This window comes from Manis pentadactyla, chromosome 14 (assembly GCF_030020395.1).
Source record: "Manis pentadactyla isolate mManPen7 chromosome 14, mManPen7.hap1, whole genome shotgun sequence".
NCBI lineage: Eukaryota > Metazoa > Chordata > Mammalia > Pholidota > Manidae > Manis > Manis pentadactyla.
The window spans coordinates 21,037,519-21,057,953 of record NC_080032.1 but is presented as its reverse complement, the minus strand read 5'-3'; the positions used below and the strand labels follow the sequence as shown (position 1 = coordinate 21,057,953).

Below are 20,435 nucleotides of genomic sequence, written 5' to 3'. Positions count from 1 at the left end.
GTCAGTAAAAAAACAAATCTGTGTTCTCTCTGTCCCCCTTCTCTCTCTTGTTGTAAATTCTCATCTCTGTCTTACATACTTTTTGTTCCCTGTCATTCCTTTTTTGCACCTACTACAGCCAGCTTCAGGGATACAGATGGAGAACTTACTGATGATGTAAGGCATGCTGGTGACTTAAGCAAATGGATTTTTAAAGGGTTTCTATCTTTTATTTGGGATTAGTTTCAACCTTATACAAGTTGTAAGAATAACGAGTACAAAGGGCCCCCAAATAAATAGAATACTGTTTACTCAGATCCCTGAATGTTCACATTATGCCCCATTTGCTTTATCATTGTCTGTGTGTGTGTACAGTATGACACTTATATTTTTTATTTTAATCTCATAAACACTTGAGAGTAAGTTACATATATCATGCTCTTTACTCCTAAATATGTCAGAGTATATTTTCTAAGAACAAAGTCATCCACTTTAATTTTTAACTTCAGTCATTTTACCATTGATAACAATGCTTTTGTCTAATCAGTTGTATTCCAGCAATGCCAGTTGACCCAACAATGTCCTTCATTGAATTTTTCCCCTTCCAGTACAGAATCCTAGGGCTACACAGTGTAGTCTCCTTTAGCTGGTTGTCTTGTAGAAACAACTGTGAGCAGTTGCTGTTGTCGTTTCAAATCTATATTTGTTACCATGGTTACCAACACCCGCACCTTTACAAATGAGGGGCACAGATCAAAACTGGGTGAAGTGCTGTAAGAGAGCCAGTGGTGACAGAGGCAAAGAGAAGTAGACCAAGGGCGCCTCTCCCCAGTGGTGTTAACTTAGATGAAATATGAAAGTTTGGTGTTTCCAAAAGCATGGGGAGGCTTTGGACAAGTTTATGGCTTATACACAGGTGCCCTAGCCATTCACTTTGGAAATACTTACCAAGTTACTGCAGTGGCATGCAGATAGGGAAAATACTGTCCTTGGCACCACAAATCGGGTACAATAGACTGAGTAATAGAAATAATAATCTTTTTTTTTTTTCTTCCAAATAAAGGGCTGGGGGTGGGGGCAGTCTGAAGAGTGCCTTTATCAAGTGACATTGGTTCCTCTTCTGGCAGCCTCCTGTGTCACCCCCAGGACTGGTGCGGAACTGTGGATGTGGGAGAGAGCAGTGAAGGGCTCACCCCACTGCTGCCCTCTTCCTTCTCTTCTAGCCACTAATATTTATTAAGGAATAATGTGTGAGCCCTTTGGTGAGCAGCTGGAGGTACATACTTGTGAAGAAATAGGCCAGTTTTGTGCCCTTGTGAAGCTGCCACTCATGCCTATAACCTGGCAGTGGTAGAAATATGTGATTAGACTCTGTCCATGTTGGGTGTCACCCAGGGGAAGCACATGGTGCATCGAGAAGGCAGGATGGGGGATCTGACTGTGGAGAAAGGCTGGGGCAAGTACCATGTGGGTCACATTTGAGGAAATCAGAGAGGTCACCAGAACAGGAGAGTCAAGTAAGGGCCACACCTTGCAGGGTCCTGTTAAAATCTGTGCCTTTATTGTGAGTATTTTATTCTGACTATAAACTAAATTCCTGCTCCAAAGGTGAAACTCTAAGGACTGGTTCTCTGCTGAGTATTTAATGCGTATGAATTTATTTTCATCTCACAACAGTGCGATGGGTTAAGTTTTTCTAAGCATAGCAAGAAAGCCAGAAGCCATAAAGGGAAATTCTGATAAATTTAACCATGTCCAGATAAATTTCTGGGAGAAAAAAATACCACAGAGTAAAAAGGAAAAAGCAAGGACAAAAATTTGCCTCATAGATAATAAAGGATCATTTTCTGGTTATATCAAGAACTCCTATAAATCAATAAGAAAAAAAAATCCAGTAGAAAATGAGCAATGACAAACTGACAACTCATAGAAATAGAAAAAAAAAGTGGTAGGAAAACATGAAAAAGTGCTTAGTCTCATAGAGAAATGCAAACTAGTATGCTGCTAGTTTCCGTGAAACAGATAGACAAAGATGAAAAAGTTTGGTAATATATGTAGTATTGGCAAAAGTGAGAGAAAACAGGAACTTTCACACTCGATTTGTGGGAGTCGAAACTGGTACCCTTTTGAGTGCAGTTTGGCAAATTTTTTGAAGTGAAAAAAAACTCTTGACAAAGCAATTTTATTTCTAAAGATTTAATTTATAGATATTTTAATGAGTGTAAAGATGATTGTAAAGGATATGTTCTGTATTATTTGTAATAACAAAAGCCTAGGAATTATATAAATATCCTGTAACAGGGGTTAACTTATGGATGGTATATTCATTCGATGGAATATATTGTATAGCCACTAGAAAGAGTGCACCATACAGAAACATCTTCAGGTTGTAGTAAGTGAAGAAATCAGGAAGATTCTGTGTGTTGTGTTTCACACAGGCAGGCAGAGGCAGTAGTGTGTCTGTACACATGCACATGTAGGTGAGTGTGTATATATATATATATATATATATGTATATATATATATATGTATGTGCATAAAACATTTTGTCAAGATTAAGAAACTGCTAAGCGTAGTTGATTTCTGACAAGTGCAGCTGGGAGTCTATGAAGCATGGGCTTTTCCTTTGAATTTCATACCGATCTGTGCTATTATAAGTGAATGCAAAAGGCTTTGGAAAGTTTATGTTTTTATTGTTAACAAGGTCCAAAAAACTCTGTAAAAAATTAGAGAAAGCTGAAGTAGCTGGCTGAGACAAGGGGAAGATTAAAGGGAATGAAAATCAGGATAACCAAATAAAAATGAAAGGGCAAGCTCCCAGATTCTATTTCAGCCAATTAGGACCCGGATCCTACCTCAGCCAATCAGGACCTGGATCGTATTTCACCCAATCAGAGCTTGGTCTCTCTCCTCGACAGTCAGCAAAGAGCTCACCCACCACCCTTAGACCCTGCCAATTGACCAGAGCCATGACCTATCACCCCACCAACTACCCCTAGATCCAGCCAATCAGCCAGAGCCACGACCATCACCCCACCAGCTGCCCTAGAACCCCATAAAACCTTTGTGGTATTGAAACTCGCTCTCTTTTTCTGGCATCTTGCCACTGTGTTGGTGTAGATGAGAGATTGAGCTCGAGCTAGCTCGAATAAAGGCTCTTTGCTTTTGCATCGGTGTTGGCTCCTTGGTGGTCTTCTGGGATTTGCGACTTTGGGCACAACAAAAAGATGGTGATAGAAGCAATAAATCGCACACTTGAGGCTGCCATCTCAGTAGTGAGGTCAAGGACAAACCTGAGAAATTCTTTTAGAACTTTTTAAAAAAGAGGGAAGAGGTGACATTGGGGACAAGTAAAGGAACAGATCAGCACATAGTGGGACTCAGGTTGGATGACTGGTTTTTAAAAGTGAAGCAGCTGTGAGTCTGTGATATTTCATTTAATGAGGACTAATAGTGGAGTAAGATGTTGGGAGAGACCGCACTGCACCTTCCACAGAGGAGAGACAAAAATTATTTTCCTTTTACTCATTTCCTTAACCTGATCATTGTAGACTTAAGAGTATTTATGAAACACTATAATATAACCATCATTCTAATGTTAAAGTAACTAGAAGCTCATTAGCATTAGAAACAGTCTCAACCTCGCATTGTCTCTTAAGTAGCTAAGTAGCAAAAGACAGAAGACAAAACATTGAAAAGTTGAAAACAGTTGGCAGATACAGGATGAAACCTTTTGGGGGGTTAAGTCCCTCCATTCACGGCAGAGTCAGATGGAATTTTTTAAAAACCCAATTGTCTTCTGCTTAGAAAGAAAAGATTGACGCAGGAAGAATTGACAGGATAAGTTAAACATGGGCAAATACGGGTGGTAGCAAAAATATATCAGGCCAAGTAGGATTCAAGAGTTACTAGAGTGATTTCATATTGATGAAAAGGCACAATCTCTCATAGAGAAATAGTCAACCTTTTTATGTGTTGAATAGGTAGCAGTAAGCAAGCTATATACTGGTACTAAAACTCTTTTACATGTATTAACTCATTAATTCTCACATCCTGTGAAGTAGGCACTGTTATTATCCACATTTTACAGATAGAGAAACTGAGGCAGAGAGATATTAATGAATTTGTCCACGAGATAGGCAGAGCTGGGATTTGAAGCAGTGTTTTGGCACTGTTGTCTGCTTTAACTACTGTGCTATCCACCTTTCAATAACTAGGAAGAAACTTCAAATCAGGTTTTTAAAAATATGTTTTTCAGAAGCATTTTCCTGTCATTTCTCACTTAGGTGGGTTTTAGTCTTGCAGATTGAAAAACTTGAGTGAATGCTGCGAGAGCAAAATATTACACCAGATTTAATAATATGGCCTTTTTTTGTGCCTGGGAACCTATTGCTTTTATAAATAATGGTTTTTCCTGCCGAGAATACAACTTGGGGAGGGACTGTGGTCTTTTAAGTTGTCTGCCTCTGAATGGAGTTGAACTTAAGTGTCTTAGTTCCCAGAGAATGAATGGTTTATTGAAAGACCCTCAGATTGGAGGTTAAAACTGGCTTCAGTCCTTGAGTATTTAGTGTGGTTCAGTGACTTTTCCTTAAAGTAATTGAACTGAAGGTGATGTTAAAATCATAATTCTAAATTTATCAATCTTTTCTTTTATTGCCCCTGGATTTTGAGTCATAGAAAGCCTTTCCTTATACCAAGGTTAAAAAGAAATTCACCCATGTTTTCTTTTGATACCTGTATGGTTTCATTTTTTAACACTTAGACAACTAATCCATTTAGAGTTTATTCCTATATCTGGTATGAGATATGGAGCTAACCACTTGGTTGTGGTGTATTATTTTCCTGTGGTGGATTCTGTTTCTAATACTTTGTTTAAGATTTTTATACCAATATTCATGAGTGCTATTGGTCAATAATTTTATCATTTTCTTGTATCATCTTTAGTATAGTTTTCTGTTATATTTGCTTCATAAAAGGAGTAGGAAGTTTTTCTTTCTGATTCTCTGGAATAATACATAGAGCCCTGGGACTATCTGTCTGGTCTTTGAAGCTTGGTAAACTCCATTTGGAACCATCTGGGCCTGATTCCTTTCTGTGGGGGTAGTTTCTTAATTTCTTTCTCTGTTTTCTACAGAAATGGGTTTTTCTAAATTTTTGCTCTAATAGGCCCAATTTTGGTAGTCTGTAATTTCCTTGAAAATTTTCCATTTCATCTCGATTTTCTGTTTGTACAGCAGTCTACAAAGTAGTCTTTTATTTTTAAAATTTCTTCTGTTTCACTTATAATTTCTCTTGTCATTTATTTTGTGTATTTGTGCTTTCTCCCATTTCCCACCCCCACCCCCTCAGTCAAGTTAACTAGTGGTTTGTCTGTTTTGTTAATTAAAAAGAGCAGGATTTTTATTCATTAATTAGGTCTACAGTTTTTGTTTTCCCTTGCTTTATGTTTATCATTTCCTCCCTTGTGCTATCCTTTGTCCTTTTTCCAGGTCTTTTTTGGGGCTAAGATTTCAATGTATTTTTATTGATAGTAAGTGGAGTGAATTTTCCTCTGATCACTCCTTTAGGTGTATCCCATAGATACTGCTATATATTGTTTTCATTGTCGTTATTGCTTAATAATTGTGTAATTTCAGTTTGTATTTCCCCTTTTACCCAAGAGTTGTTTAGTGGAAAGTTTTAAAATTTCCAGATGAAATGGCCTTTCTGTTTTTTGGTTTTGTTAGTAAAGTTCAGTTTCATTGCATTGCATTGTTGTATTTCTGCTTTATGGTAGTTACTATTTTCTTTATGACCTAATGTATATGATCAGCTTTTATGAAAATGCTCTGGGCACTTGAGAAAAATGTGTATTCTCTATTATCAGGCTGTGGAGTTCAGGATATGCTCGTAAGATCTAGCCTATTGTCTATGTTGTTGAGATTTTCTCTCATTTATTTTTTTGTTTTTGATCTTCACTTTATCTGTCTTGTATTGAATGAAGTATATTAAAGTCTCCTATTGATGTATTTCTGTCTATGTTTCCTTTCATCCTCTTTGGTTTTTCTTCATAAAGATGGTTGCTGTGTTGTTTGGTACATAAATATTCATACTGTTATATCTTCATTATGGATCGTTGATTTCCTTTAATAGGTAAACACTTACTGTTATGACTGTTATAGGTTTGGTATCAACTCTGTTATGTTATTTTATAATATAAATTTTGTTTCTTTGTACTGTTTCTCACAATATATATATTTATATATATTTTTAATATGTATATTTTTTACTCTTTTGTTGACAACAGGTCTTTGAGGGATATTTAGGAAGGTTTGTATTCTTGTTCTAGAGGCACCCTTTTTCCACATCTCTGTACATGGCACCTCCAACTTTCTAGTTTGCTAGGCCCCATACCTAAGAGCCGTTCTTTCTTTCCCATCCCATATGTAACCCAGTAGGAAATCATGTTGACTACCCTTAAGATTCCTATTTGGACTATTTGTCACTACTTTTACTGCAGCCACCTTGGTCCTTGGCATCGTCATTTCTTGCCTGGATTATCACAGTAGCTTTCTTAACTGACCTATGTGCTATCCTTACATGGTAGCTTAAAAGATGATTTAAAATTGCAAGCTAGATCATGTCACTCCTCTGCTTAAAACCCTCCAGTCCTTTCCCATTTCATAAGGGCTGAAGTTTTTATCATGTCCTCTGAGGCTCTACATCATCTGGCTTTTCATTACCTCACAGGCTTCATCTCCTACCCTCTGTCCCTTGCTCCTGCTCCAACCACACTGGTCTCTTGCATACTTGGACATGTCCTTCCCACACCCTGATCTTACTCCTCCCCTTCTGTGCTGTGCTCATCTTCTATGTATCTGCATGTTGCTGCCATCCTCCTACCAGGTCTGATCACGTCACCTTATCACTGAGGCCTTCCCCAACCACCTCACTACTCTCTGTGCCCCACCCCCACAAATGCTTTATTCCTCTTTGTAGCGTTTATCAGCATCTAACATTTTTTTTTTCTTTTATTTTCTATCTCCTCCATTATAAAAAAAGCTTCTTGAGGACAGGGATATTACTTTGTTAACTGCTTTGTCCTCAGTGCGTAGATACCTTGCCTGTGAAAGATGCTCTGTAGGTGTTTGTTAAATGAATGGATTTAGTAAGCCTTCTCTTTTGTTATCCCAGTTTCTTTTTTTTCCACAGCTTTCATGAGATATAATTCACATACCATACAATTCATCCATTTATAGTACGCAGTTCAGTGGTTTTTAGTACATTCACACAACACAACAATTACTACAATTTTAGGACACTTTTCATCACCTCGAAAAGAAACCCTGTACCTATTTGCTGTCCCCCCTGCTCTGATCTACTTTCTGTCTCTATGCATTTGCTTATTCTGACATTTCACATCAGTGGAATCATACAACATGTGGCCTCTTGTATCTGGCTTCTTTCATTTAGCATAATTTTGTTGAGATTCATCCAAATTACAGTATTTATCAGTACTTCTTTCCTTTTAATGGCTGAATAATATTCTACTGTGTAGACTCTCAGTTTCTCTTCTTTTTTTTCCTTTCCCTGGCCCTCTCAGTTTTTTCTTAAAACGAACCTATGAACTGTCATTTCTATTTTGCAGAGGAGAACTCTGAGTTCTTTGGAAAGAACCTGCCCAGGTCACAGCTACTGAGTGGGAAAGCTCAGATGTACGACTGGGTCTGTGTGATCAGAGCCCTAACCATAGTGCTATAGAGCTCTCTGTGTCCTTAATGCGTGACTTATGACAGCTTTTCACCCTTGTGTTCTCTTTCTCCATCACTGTTGTAAAATACTCAAATTGGACTAATATTTGTTGAGAAGTCTCTTAAAAGTTCATTTGATTGCCAGTACCAGGACTTCACATTTAATATTGACTTATGCTCCTGTGAGTATTGAATTAGTATATAAAGGTCCAGAACACTTTGACTTTAGAATTACTGTCTTACCACAAATCTTGGTGACATTGGAATTCATGAAGGAAATCCTGCTGAAAGTTAGAGAAGAATCCTTTGAAGCAGGTGCATCATTATTTGTGTGTTTTTAAAAAGTGTTTATTTTGAAATAATTTCAAATTTGCACAAATGTTGCAAGAATAGTACAAAAAATTTCTGTTTACTTTTCACCCAGATTTACCAGTTAACACTGTGTCACATTTGTCTCTTCTCTCTCTCTTTTGCTACATATGTAATATATATAATTTTATTCTGAGATGTATACACTGTATATATAATTTTATCCTGAACCGTTATTTTGAGAGTAAGTTGCAGACATGATATGGTTACTCCAAAATATCTCAGTGTTATTTCCTAAAAACAAGGACACTTACACATATAATCACAGCACATCCATCAAAATCAGGAAATGTGCATTTATTATAATACTCTCATCAAATTCCTATCCCCCTTTCAGCTTGTTTCTGTAACCCTTCATAGCAAAAGACAAAACACGACAACAAAAACCCTTCTTTTCCCTCTGCCTGCTTCCCCTCTGGGCCATGACACAGTCTAGAATTATGCATTGTATTGCTGTGTCTTGTTACGGACCTGTAACCTGGATAGTTTTCTAAGTCCCTCCACATCTCTCACTGCACCCTTCTTCCATGCTTTTGCTGTTTTTGAAGAGCATGTGTCAGTTGTGTAGAATGTCACTCATTTTAGGTTTGCCTGATGTCCCTCAGAATAGAATAATGCATTTTTCACAGAAATGTCACAGAAATGACACTGCATTCTTCTTGATGCATTTCTGGAGGCATTTGATGCCAGTTTAACCCATAACTGGTGATGTTAGCTTTATCAATTGGTTAAGATAGTATCTATTAAATTCTCCATTGTGAAGTCCATTAGTATTTTTACTTGCTAATTAACAAGTAATTAATTATTTTGTGGGAAAGAACTTTTAGTTGCTACAAATATATTCTCCCTGAAATGTTCACCCACTGGCTTTGGCTTCCCTTGCAGATTCTTGTGAGAATTATTAATATGATGGCTGCCAAATGGTGATTTTCTAATTCTATTATTCCTTCTATATTTTTTTTCTGTGGTTCTTTGTTATTCTGCTGCAAAGAACTTTCCCTTTTACCCGTGTATTTTTTTATTGTGGTTAAATATACATAAGCTGTATCATTTTAACCACTTTGAAGTGCACAGTTCTGTGGCATTAGGTACATTCACTTTGTTGTGCAACCATTACCACCATCCATCTCCAGAACATTTTCATATTCCCATCTGAAATTGTGTACTCATTAAATAACAGTAACTTTCCATTTCCTCCTCCCACAGTCCCTGGCCACCACCACTCTATTTCCTGTCTCTCTGAATTTGACAACTCCAGGTACCTCAGAGAAGTAGAATCATACAGTATTTGTCCTTTTGTGACTGGTGTATTTCCCTTAGCATAATGTCTTCAAGATTCATCTGTGGTATAGCTTGTGACAGAGTTTCCTTCCTTTTTAAAGCTGAATAATACTCCATTGATGTATATAATCATCTTTTGTTTATCCAGTCATCTGTCAATGGATACTTGAGTTGCTTATACCTTTTAATGCTGCTGTGAACACAGGTATACAAATATCTGTTTGAGTCCCTGCTTTCAGTCCTTTTGGTTGTATATCCAGAAATGGAATTTCTGGATCATATGGTAGTTCTATGCTTAATTTTTTGAGGATCCTTAATTAGTTTTAAAAAATTAATATCTCTATGGACTCCCTGTTTCCTATTTTATTCAGTGGGCTATAATGTTAACATCACTGTTTATTTTGAGGTACAGATTGTCTCCAATGTGGCCAGTTGGAGGCCCCTCAGGCTGGCTCCTGTATCCTTTTGAAATGTTTTCACTGGCGCTCTTCATATAGTGGCACAATAAGATATTCCAAGTTCATCTTACTTTCACGCGCAGCCTTGGAATCAGCGTTGTTTCTCCAAGGAGCCCAGTTTCTTTTTTGGAGAGTGGTATTTAGAAACCAAGATAAAGGTGCTGGGTATGCTGATAGCTGCTGGGGTATCATTGCTTCCAGGCCCTTTCAGGTGAGAGAGCTAGGAAAAAATATATATGTATGTGTGTGTGTCTATACATTTACACATGCACATACACAGAAACACACACCTGTATTTCTATATGTATCTACCTTAATATATGTATATTAAAACTAAAGTTTGCTTTGATACCTCTAATTCTAATCCAACACCACAGGCTTTATTCTGGCTTTCTCCCTTTCCAGTATCTCCCTCTCCAGTAGTGAGAAACCTGGCTCCCATATTATCTTCAGTGTTTACTTATCTCTTAAGCATTATTTATTTACTTATTTGCTCGACCCACTCCACACATTCAATCTCCTGACCACATGGACTGTCTTTTAGGGTTTGGCCCACCAAGTGCACTGGCTTATTACCCATACCCCAGTCCCCAAGTACTGTGTTAACAGGATCCCAGGCGCCCACCAAAGGGAAGGTGAGGAGGGGGCGGTGACCAGGAGAGGAGGGGGGAGGGACAGGGGAGGTCTGGATTTGTATTTTAGTTAGCTACTCTACCTATTGGCATTTTTAGCTGTGATAGTGTGAAAAGTAGTACTGACAGAGTCCTTTGTTTTCATTGCTCATTTCTCTCTCTCTCAAGATGGTTTCACCCAAATATCACTGGTGTGGAGGCAGAAAACCTGCTGTTGACAAGAGGAGTTGATGGTAGTTTTTTGGCGAGGCCCAGTAAAAGTAACCCCGGAGACTTCACACTTTCTGTTAGGTAAGTTGGAAGAGAAAGAGAGAATGCTGAGTGTGTATCTCAGGTAGGAAATGTTGAAATCACACTTGGACAACTTGTTACTCTAATTTAGAGTTTGCAGGCCTGCCTGCTGCCCTGCGGCGAGGCCTGGCCCGCAGCTCAGTCGGTACTCAGGCCTGCCTGTGGGATCCAAGGCTTGGCCTCCTGAGGGTGGGGGCTTGGGATTCAGCAGCAGAAGGGGAGTGATGGTGGGCATTTCTTCCTTCAGAGACCCCTGCGGCTGAGCTGAAGCAGAGCACAACGAGTTCTTCCGTCACCCACTGCCTGGTCCTGGCTCCACTCATCCCGAACCTGGCTCCCTGTGTTTTTCCTTTCCCTTCTATTGTTTGCTTAGTGGAAAAAATCCTTTTTAAGAAGAGTTTCTTCAGATCACTTTTCTCTTTCAAGAAATAAAACATCACTGAGGAAGTTGTGGTCCTCTTGTTCCCCTGCACAGTCCTGTCCCTGTCCTTCTTTCCCCAGAGGAAACCGCCACCGAGAGGTTGGCATATATCCTTCCTGAACATGTTTTTATTCTCGTCCTGCATTTGTACTTGTGTGAACAGTATGAAGTTGGTCTGTGTGTTTTTAGAATTCACATCCATAGCCTTGTAATGTTTGCATTATTCCTATAGCTTTCTTTTAAAATGTTATGAGTTCTATGCTGATACATAGAGACATAATTATGAATTTTAATGGCTATATATTCTTCAAATCGTATAAACATACCACAGTTTGTCCAGTCCTCATTTGTTGGACATTGGGTTGTTTTTACTTTGTTTAAATTTTTTTTTTAACAGTATTGCTAGCATCCTGTTACATGTCCCTGAGCAGGGGTGAGAGAGTTTTTCTGGCAATTGACTTGGTCTTGTATACTTACTCTTTACATTCGCTCATTCCAGGAGCTGAAACTGAACTGCTTTATAAGTTTGTTTTTATCACTGTTATTTTTAAATCAAGAAGTAAGTAAAACATGATCTTGAGCATTTGTTTAGGATCCCTTTGGGACTTGGGAAGTCCCTTTTTGGGGTAGATTCATTTCTTGATGAGCCCCTGTTGTCCGCTTTTACTTCTGTTTTATTTAGTACAGGGGGCGGATAATAAATATATATATAGAATAGTTTTTTCCAAATTTCCCTCTGTAGTGACTGCACCATTTTGCACCCCCACAGCCAGGTATGAGGGCACCACTGATTTTTCCCACAGCTTCACTGGTTGAGTGTTGTCAGTTTTTTCGTTTTTACTAACCTGATAGGTGAGAAATGGTATGTCAGTGAATGTTAATTTTCATTTCTCTTGTGATGAAGCTGAATATCTTTAAATAAGTTTTAAGGCCTTTTGTATATCTTTTTTGTGAACTGTCTTAGAACCAGTTCTTTTAACAACTCATCACACTGCCATGTTTCACTTTTTTTGTTTCCATACATATCTATATATAAAACGTTATAGATGCTGTTATATATGTGCTTGTGTGTGTATACGCACACATGCATCTATAATATTTATTGTTCTGGTTCTCTGCCAGTGTTCCCTGTGCCATGCTGAAAAATTGATGATTCTCTTTTTTGTATTCAGTTCGCCAAGGAAAATCCCCCTTTTTAATTTTGATGAAAAAAATACAGAAAAATGCAAAAGATATGCACAAATCACCCATGTTGTACTTACCACCAGTTGTTTTTTTCTTCAAAAGAAATATAAGATAAAGCAAAATTTCTCTTCACTCTCTACCCTTGATCCTGTTCTTCCCTTTGTCCCAGATGCAGCTACTATTTTGAGTTTGGTGTATTTCTCTCTTGTTCATTTAAAAAAGTAAATATATTTGTAATGTACATATAATCTGTAAATAGTAATATAATATTTATAGTAATAAAATATGTATGTGTCATGAATAATACATAATATTATTTGTGTGTGTTTTTAAATTTTCATAAGTGGTATATGCTAAGCATATCATTCCGCACTATGCTTCTTGCAATATCAAGTTTTTGAGATCCATTTGTGTTGCTGTATACTGGTCTAGTCCATACCTGAAGTATCTTTGTGTTATGTCATTAAGTAAAAGCTAAAAATAGAAAGCTCAAGTGTTAGAATAGAGTCAGTTGTAGCCGGAGGAGAATGATCTGAAGTGCCTTTTTCTTACTCACTGAAAAAAGGTTGTCTCTGAAAAATAGAAGTAGATAGTGTCAATTATATTACAGAATGATTTTTGTAATTTTCCTTAGTTCCCAATTTCCTTTTTTTTTTGGTTGAAGTGTGTTTATATTCATCAGTAATGCTACAGGGTCAGACTAAAGATAAATGTAACTCAGTAGTTAGCATTTAGGGGTTCCTTACCCCTTGGGTCCACAAAGGTGATATTGGGTGCCCTTGAGGTGTATTAAGTCATTCAGAAAACCCAGTGGAAATCATAGTCAGACTGCTGAGGCTAGCTAAAAAACCAGGTTTTAGCAACTTCTGGCCACTATCTTGTCAATTCAGTGGGATAACATATTAACCATCTCATGCCAGTAACTCAATTAATTATGTGTGCCTTTAAAGTGATTTTTAAAGATAACAATTATATACAGTATCGGAAATGTACACTGAGATGAATTTTGGCAGATATATTTATTCATGCAACCACTACCTCAGTCAAAATACAGAGAATTTCCATCACCCTAGAAATTACCTTTGGGTCTCTTAATAATCTCCCTCCAAGAGGCAACCATTTTTCTCATTTCTATCCCCATAGACTAGTTTTGCTTATTTTACTATTTCATATATATGAAGTCATAACAATGTATATTCTTTTGTATCTGGCTTCTTTCACTTTATGTTTTTGAGATTCATCCATGTTGTATGTATCAGTGGTTTTTTTTTTAATTGCTGTGTGGTATTCCATTGTATGAGTATGTAACTATTTGTTTACCATTTTGGTGATAAATATTTGAATTATCAATTATTTTCTATTACAAATAAGGCTGCAGTGAATATTCTTGTGTGAGTCTGGGTAAGCTGTACAATTTTATTTCTCTTGGGAAAAATACTTAGGAGTGGATTTATAGGATTATGAGCTTGATGTATATTTTTTGGGGGGGATAATATTTTATTTAAAAAATTTTTTTATTAAGGTATTATTGATATACACTCTTATGAAGGTTTTACATGAAAAAACAATGTGGTTACTACATTTATCCATATTATCAAGTCCCCACCCATACCCCAATGCAGTCACTGTTCTTCAGTGTAGTAAGATGCCACAGATTCACTATTTGCCTTCTCTGTGCTACAGTGTTTTCCCTGTGACCCCTCACATCATGTGTACTAAACATAATACCCCTCCATCCCCTTCTCCCTCCCTCCCCCCCCTCCCCCACCCCTCCCCTGTGGTAACCACTAGTCCCTTCTTGGAGTCTGTGAGTCTACTGCTGTTTTGTTCCTTCAGTTTTCGATATATGTTTGACTTTAATTATATGTGTCTTGATTAATAAATGATGAGAAAAATTGTCACTTAACATATGTAATTTGATAAATCAGGCTTTCAAAGTAGAGGTTGTACAAAGGAAAGAAACTAATAGAGCCTGTTGTGTTGAGATGGTTGTGTGGTTGTGTCACTCACAGCATTTGTTACCTGGAAGTGTAAACTTGGGTTTGTTTCAGGGTTTAGGTGGAATCTAATATTGAACATGAGATCTGTTTTTACTAGAATAGCTCCTTATCTGTCTGTTCCCCCTTTCTAATGGACTGTTCTAGGAGAAATGGAGCAGTCACCCACATCAAGATTCAGAACACTGGTGATTACTATGACTTGTATGGAGGGGAGAAGTTTGCCACTTTGGCTGAGTTGGTCCAGTATTACATGGAACATCATGGGCAATTAAAAGAGAAGAATGGAGATGTTATTGAGCTGAAATATCCTCTGAACTGTGCAGACCCTACCTCTGAAAGGTCAGTGACACTTTAATAATGCAGAGCCTTTGCAGCGCTCCTGTGCACAGGTGTTACATGAATGCATTATGGGGGTTTGGCTTGAATCTTCCTCAAGCTGTAATCTTTAAAGTTTATTAAGTAAGAATAATAGGATCAGATTATTCTCAGAATGCCCTTTTCTTGCAAAAGCTTCAATCAGAGATACTTAACACTCATTCTCCAGGGGTCTCAGACTATTCCTGAATAGCACCTGCCATACTTGGTATCTGCCATCATTTTAAGATTATTGAACTTCATTCATCTGATAAACATTGAGCGTTATGAGAGGGAAACATAAGGAGACAAACAAATCACGGCAGTTCTCTGTAGTAGCTCCTGACCAGTTATTCAGCTGTGCCACCAACAGATGTCAGTTTAAGCTCAGAAGTAGAAGAGCAGAGACTGCAGCAGGTTGTATTTTTGGTTCTTTAATGTTACATCCACAAATGTGTGAGAATGACCCTTAAAGGAGCTGTATTATTCCAGAGCTTCCCCCCACCCTCTGTGTTACAACTAAGCTGATGAGTGCTAGGGCTCACCTCATTTCTGTTGATTTTGTTGATTTTCTACATTCCCAGTCTCCTTGCTGACTCGGTAGAAATTCAGGGTCTCTTAATTAGGTTTGTATATTTTGTATCTTCACGTAGGTTTCTTCATCTTACACCTTTATGTCAGTGCTATTATATGCTAGTAATTTGTTTGTCCACCTACCACTGTAGCTTCAAGTGAAAGGCTGTCAGCCAGCTCTGTGCTGTTTATTTCTAACTTTTACCCTGTTCAGTTGAGGATGGATGAAAAATAACTCAAAAGTATATTCTTTCAGTGGTAAGCCATTAACATTATCTGCCATGATAATGCTTGCTTTCTTACCAAGATCCTGAGGGAAAAAGCCACATTACATTATTAATATGACAATGTGAAGATACTTTCTAAGATTACCTAGAGTAATGTCTCTCAGAGTCTGCCTTGAAGGCCTATGTTAGGACTCTGGTGTGCTGGTCAAAAATGCAGATTGCTGGGCTCCATTAAAACTTAGTGTATTGGTCTCTTTGGTTGTGAGTCATGGGAATTCATGTTTTTAGTAAAATTTATCACCCATACTCCAAATCTTACATGTATTAAAGTTTAAAATGATAATCCAGAATGCAGTAGAAAGATACCAACATAAACTTGGAGGCTGCTAAGTATTGGTTGAAAATATTTGGAATACCTGAGTTAACTTAATAATAAAGATCCTTTTTTATGTAGTGTTCACTTGTCATCCCAAGGGCAAACATTCAGATGATTCTCTGTCTCTATCAATGCTTTGTGGTATAATCTCTTTAAATAGCTGTGATTAAATAGCTGATCCTTTTAGGGTTGGGCATGGAGAAATGACAAATTGCATTTTAAAAGATGGGGGAGATTTAAAAGAAAACGTGAAAGATTGAGGACATTTCTCTACAAATGACTGTGGGCTCATTTAAGAAGTTTAATGATCATTCTTAACGTCTTTGTCATCTTGCCTGCCTGCTTGGGATGCAAATTCTATCTTGTATGCAAGATTGATCAATCTCTTGGAGAAATGTCTTTTTTAATTGTCTTTAGGAGTGCTGGCTATTTGTGGTAGTTGTGCAGCAGAATACTATGAACCCATGGCAGAACTGAATTCATTTTCATTTTTAAAAATTTAGGTGGTTTCATGGACACCTCTCTGGGAAAGAAGCAGAAAAATTATTAACTGAGAAAGGAAAACATGGTAGCTTTCTGGTACGAGAGAGCCAGAGCCACCCTGGAGATTTTGTTCTCTCTGTCCGAACTGGTGATGACAAGGGGGAGAGCAATGATGGCAAATCTAAAGTGACCCACGTCATGATCCGCTGTCAGGTAAAGCCCCATTTGAACTATAGGTCCGGCAAAACATTATCTTTGGGTGATTTCTCTGCTGGAAGTAGACACAGACATCATCACTTGAAAAGTCAGATTTTCTCTGCTCATTTAGTTATGGGCTTCTACACTTTGGGTACATTGTTTATTATAATTTTTCATCATTTAAAATTTTTATTAAGTTATTTATTTCCAGTCTATTGCTGACAGAGCAAATCATGCCTCAGCACTTCACCTGCATTGCAGTCTTCAATCTGTTTATGCTTGCTGGAGTCAGTCTCAGTGTCAGTTTGTAAAGTGGTGGCCTCTGTAGGATTGCTACAAGTCTAGTCTGTGGCTGCCTTTGCCTTCATATTACAGAGTCCGTGCATTGGAGCTGGGAGATTTGAACTCAGTATTTCTTGTTTTTAATGTGGTGATGGGACCAAGGAGGTTGATTCTTGGTCAATTATGTCAAACTTTGTTATGACAGTTTCTTAGACTGGTCAACTGCTTCAGTTTTTAAATTTTTCTTCATTGAGATATAATTCATATACCATACATTCACTTTTTCAAAGTGGACAATGTGGTGGTTTTTAGAATATTCACAAATTATGCATCCACCAACACTATCTAATTCTAGAACATTATTATCACCCCCAAAAGAAATCCTGTGTCCATTACCAGCCACTCTCCATTATGTCTCTTCCTCCTACCTCTTAGCAACCACTAATCTACTTTTTTTAAATGGATTTGCCTATTTTGAACATTTCATATAGATGGGATCATATAATATGTGGCCTTTTCTGTCTGGCTTCTTTCACGTAGCATGTTTTCAGGGCTTATCTTTATTGTAGCATGTGTCAGTAAACTCTTTTGTTTTATTATCAAATATTCCATTGTTTGGGTATACCACATTTTGTTTATTGGTTAAAACATTGATAGATGTTTTGGCTATTATGAATAATGCTGCTGTGAACATTTGTTGCATGATTTTGTGATATTCTCCATTCGAGAAGACATCATGCTCATATTTTATTTATATTTATATAGTTTTCTTTCATTCTTTGAACATATTTATACTAACTGATTTAAAGTCTTTGGATTTTTCTCAAGGACATCTTCTATTGAGGACTTTTCCCCACCCTATGTATGGACATGCTTTCCTTTTCTTCTCATGCCTCATAATTTTTTGTGGGAAACAAGACATTTTAAACAGTATAATCTGGTGACTCTGGAAATCAGAGGCCCTCTCTTCCCAGCATTTGTTGTCGCTCTAGTTGTTGCTCTGTGTGTGTTTAGTGGCTTTCCTGTATTTGTCATGTGCAGCCACTGAAGTCTTTGCTTGATAGGCTTAGTGATCATTTAATGATTGGTCAGAGATTTCCTTAAATGTCTTGAACTATTAGGCTTCTCAGTCTTCCCCAAGGGGGTTCTGTGAGTGTGTGTTGGGGCACGCCTTCAGTGCTTTGGCAGTTTGCAACTCTGCCATAGCCTTCACTTCCTGCTTTTGCAGAACCTCAGGGTCAGCTAGAAGTGAAGATTGGGGCCTTCTTGGATAGTTTCTGACTTCACACAGCTCTGCACATGCACATGGCCTTCTAGATAGTCAAAAATATGTTGGAGGTTTTTCAGAGCCTAGATTTTACTTTTCTGTTTTTGGTCAGGCTCTTATTTGCCCTAATTGGTATTGCCACCTCAGACAGTGTGATACTAAGCAATTGCTGCTGATTGTTTTGGGCAGATCCCCTGAAGACAGGTTGAGTGAACTCTTAAGTCAGGTCAGATAAAATCAAGCTCTGAAAACAGGGCTTTTCCAGAGAGCTGCTCAATAGGCCAAGTCGTGGTAATTCTCTAGGGATACGTCTCCTGAGAGCTCTCCAAATCCATTCTGTCCCCTTTAGCTGTGCTCAGTTGCTTGTTTCCACAGTTGCTGTGGTATGGGCTGTTGATTTTTAAGGCTACCAAGGAGCTAAGGAGAGGTGGGTGGGAATAGGGCAAGTGAAAACATCACAGTTTCCTCTTCTTTTCAAGATGCAGTCATTTTTCTTGAATAAATGCTCCATGGACAGTTACAAGTTCTTGGTCAATTTTTAGAATTCTGAAAAAGTTGAAGACAATTTTTGCCAGTGTCTTGTTGCTTTTATGGAAGAACAGATTTTCAGAGGTCTTTACTTTGTCATTCTGAAAGTGCTTCTTCTCCCATCTAGTTTTATTTTTAAATAAAAGATCATACCCAAATATCTTTGTATATAGTTTCTGGGGTTTTGTATTTTCTGAGTTTAACTGTTTTCCTGTTGTTTCCCTTAATACCCTATTCAGAGCTCCTTGTCAAAAATTTTTCTGATCTCTGTTTATAATTCCCTTTTAAAATTTGCACTAGTAGATAAAAGTAAAGAAATGAGTACTGGGCTTCAGTGTTGCCTCCTCAGCCTTGAAGTTTGTTGTGTTTCAGAGAGAAAGTTACTTACCTTTTAATCAGCAGCCTATATATAGTCAATTAGCCTTGAGTATAAGTAAATAGTCTGTTTCTCATTTAACTATTTTTAACTTAGGACGAAGACACTTCTTGTGGCCCACTGGTTGTTGGTCACTTACTGAGCACCTCATAGTGAGCTCTCTCACACTGGGTCTGCCTCTCCATTTTCACCATCCTTACTCTTTTTACTACTACAGTTGTTTGGTATTTGGGGAAGAATTAGTCTCTGTACTTCAGTTGGGAAAATCAGTAATTTAACATGAAGGTGACGTAAGTGTTTTGTCCTGAAAGGAACTGAAATATGATGTTGGTGGAGGAGAACGGTTTGATTCTTTGACAGATCTCGTGGAACATTACAAGAAGAATCCTATGGTAGAAACATTGGGCACAGTGCTACAACTCAAGCAGGTGAGCCTTTTGGAAAGCTAAAACTCCATCTCATTATAGAGTTTTAAAAATCCTAATATAGAATATTCCAAATATACAAAGGGAGAATGGTATTGTGAACCTCCACATATCCATCACCCAGCTGCAATTATAATTCAGTCATCGAATCTTGTTTCATTTATAACTCTGCTCAGTGCCCTCCTGTAGTATATGGGAACAAATTCCAGTTATTTCATTTCAATGAGTATCTCCATATGTATCTCTAAAAGGCCTTACAGAGTTTTTAAAGCGAGTTTTCATTGTAGACCTACCTTTGGTTACCTTTAGGTGATTGCATTTACCTACTTTGGAATTACTGCTATTTCAAAACTCACTCTTATTTGTGGCAAATTAGATCACATCTCTAAAGAATATTGTGATCTATTTATAAAAAAAAGTAGGTGTGAATTTATATCAGCAGAGGCAAGTGTGTGTGGAGATTAAAGAAAGATAGTTCCTGACAGAACAGAAAAGAAAGTGAAACTGTTTTTGAAAACTTACTGTGAATTAAACTGTGTCCTGTGAATTTTCTGCCCTTGTCTCCTGAACACCAGCATAGAAGTCTTTTCTTTTTTCATTAACACTTCTTTTCTGTAATACTTTCTTCATTTCACACCAACTGCTGAATTTGATTAGCCCCTCAACACAACTCGTATCAATGCTGCCGAAATAGAAAGCCGGGTTCGAGAACTAAGCAAATTAGCTGAGACCACAGATAAAGTCAAGCAAGGCTTTTGGGAAGAATTTGAGGTAAGTTATTAAAAAATTTTTTTACATGACTTACTAAGTACTATTTTTAATGGAACAGAAATTGGTCTTACGTTTGGAGTTGCATCTGAAACTCTTGAATCTGTGTCCTTTCTTAATTCAGCCATTGACTGATATGGAACAAGTTGTTGAGGGGGCTTGTTTGAAATAGAAGGGCATTGTGCTCTGGGAGAAGGATGTTGGCAGTTAGTATGAAATGGATGAGCCA

At 37.7% G+C, this 20,435-nt stretch overlaps 1 protein-coding gene across 1 annotated transcript in view; it reads left to right on the top strand.

Annotated features, from left to right (window-relative positions):
- PTPN11 (protein tyrosine phosphatase non-receptor type 11) overlaps positions 1 to 20,435 on the top strand; it is a 75,614-nt gene that overhangs the window by 8,051 nt on the left and 47,128 nt on the right. The window contains exons 2-6 of the mRNA XM_036929227.2: positions 10,621 to 10,743; positions 14,494 to 14,688; positions 16,383 to 16,575; positions 19,325 to 19,441; positions 20,096 to 20,209. Of these exons, the coding sequence (XP_036785122.1) occupies positions 10,621 to 10,743; positions 14,494 to 14,688; positions 16,383 to 16,575; positions 19,325 to 19,441; positions 20,096 to 20,209 (742 nt within the window). The remainder of the gene's footprint in view (positions 1 to 10,620; positions 10,744 to 14,493; positions 14,689 to 16,382; positions 16,576 to 19,324; positions 19,442 to 20,095; positions 20,210 to 20,435) is intronic.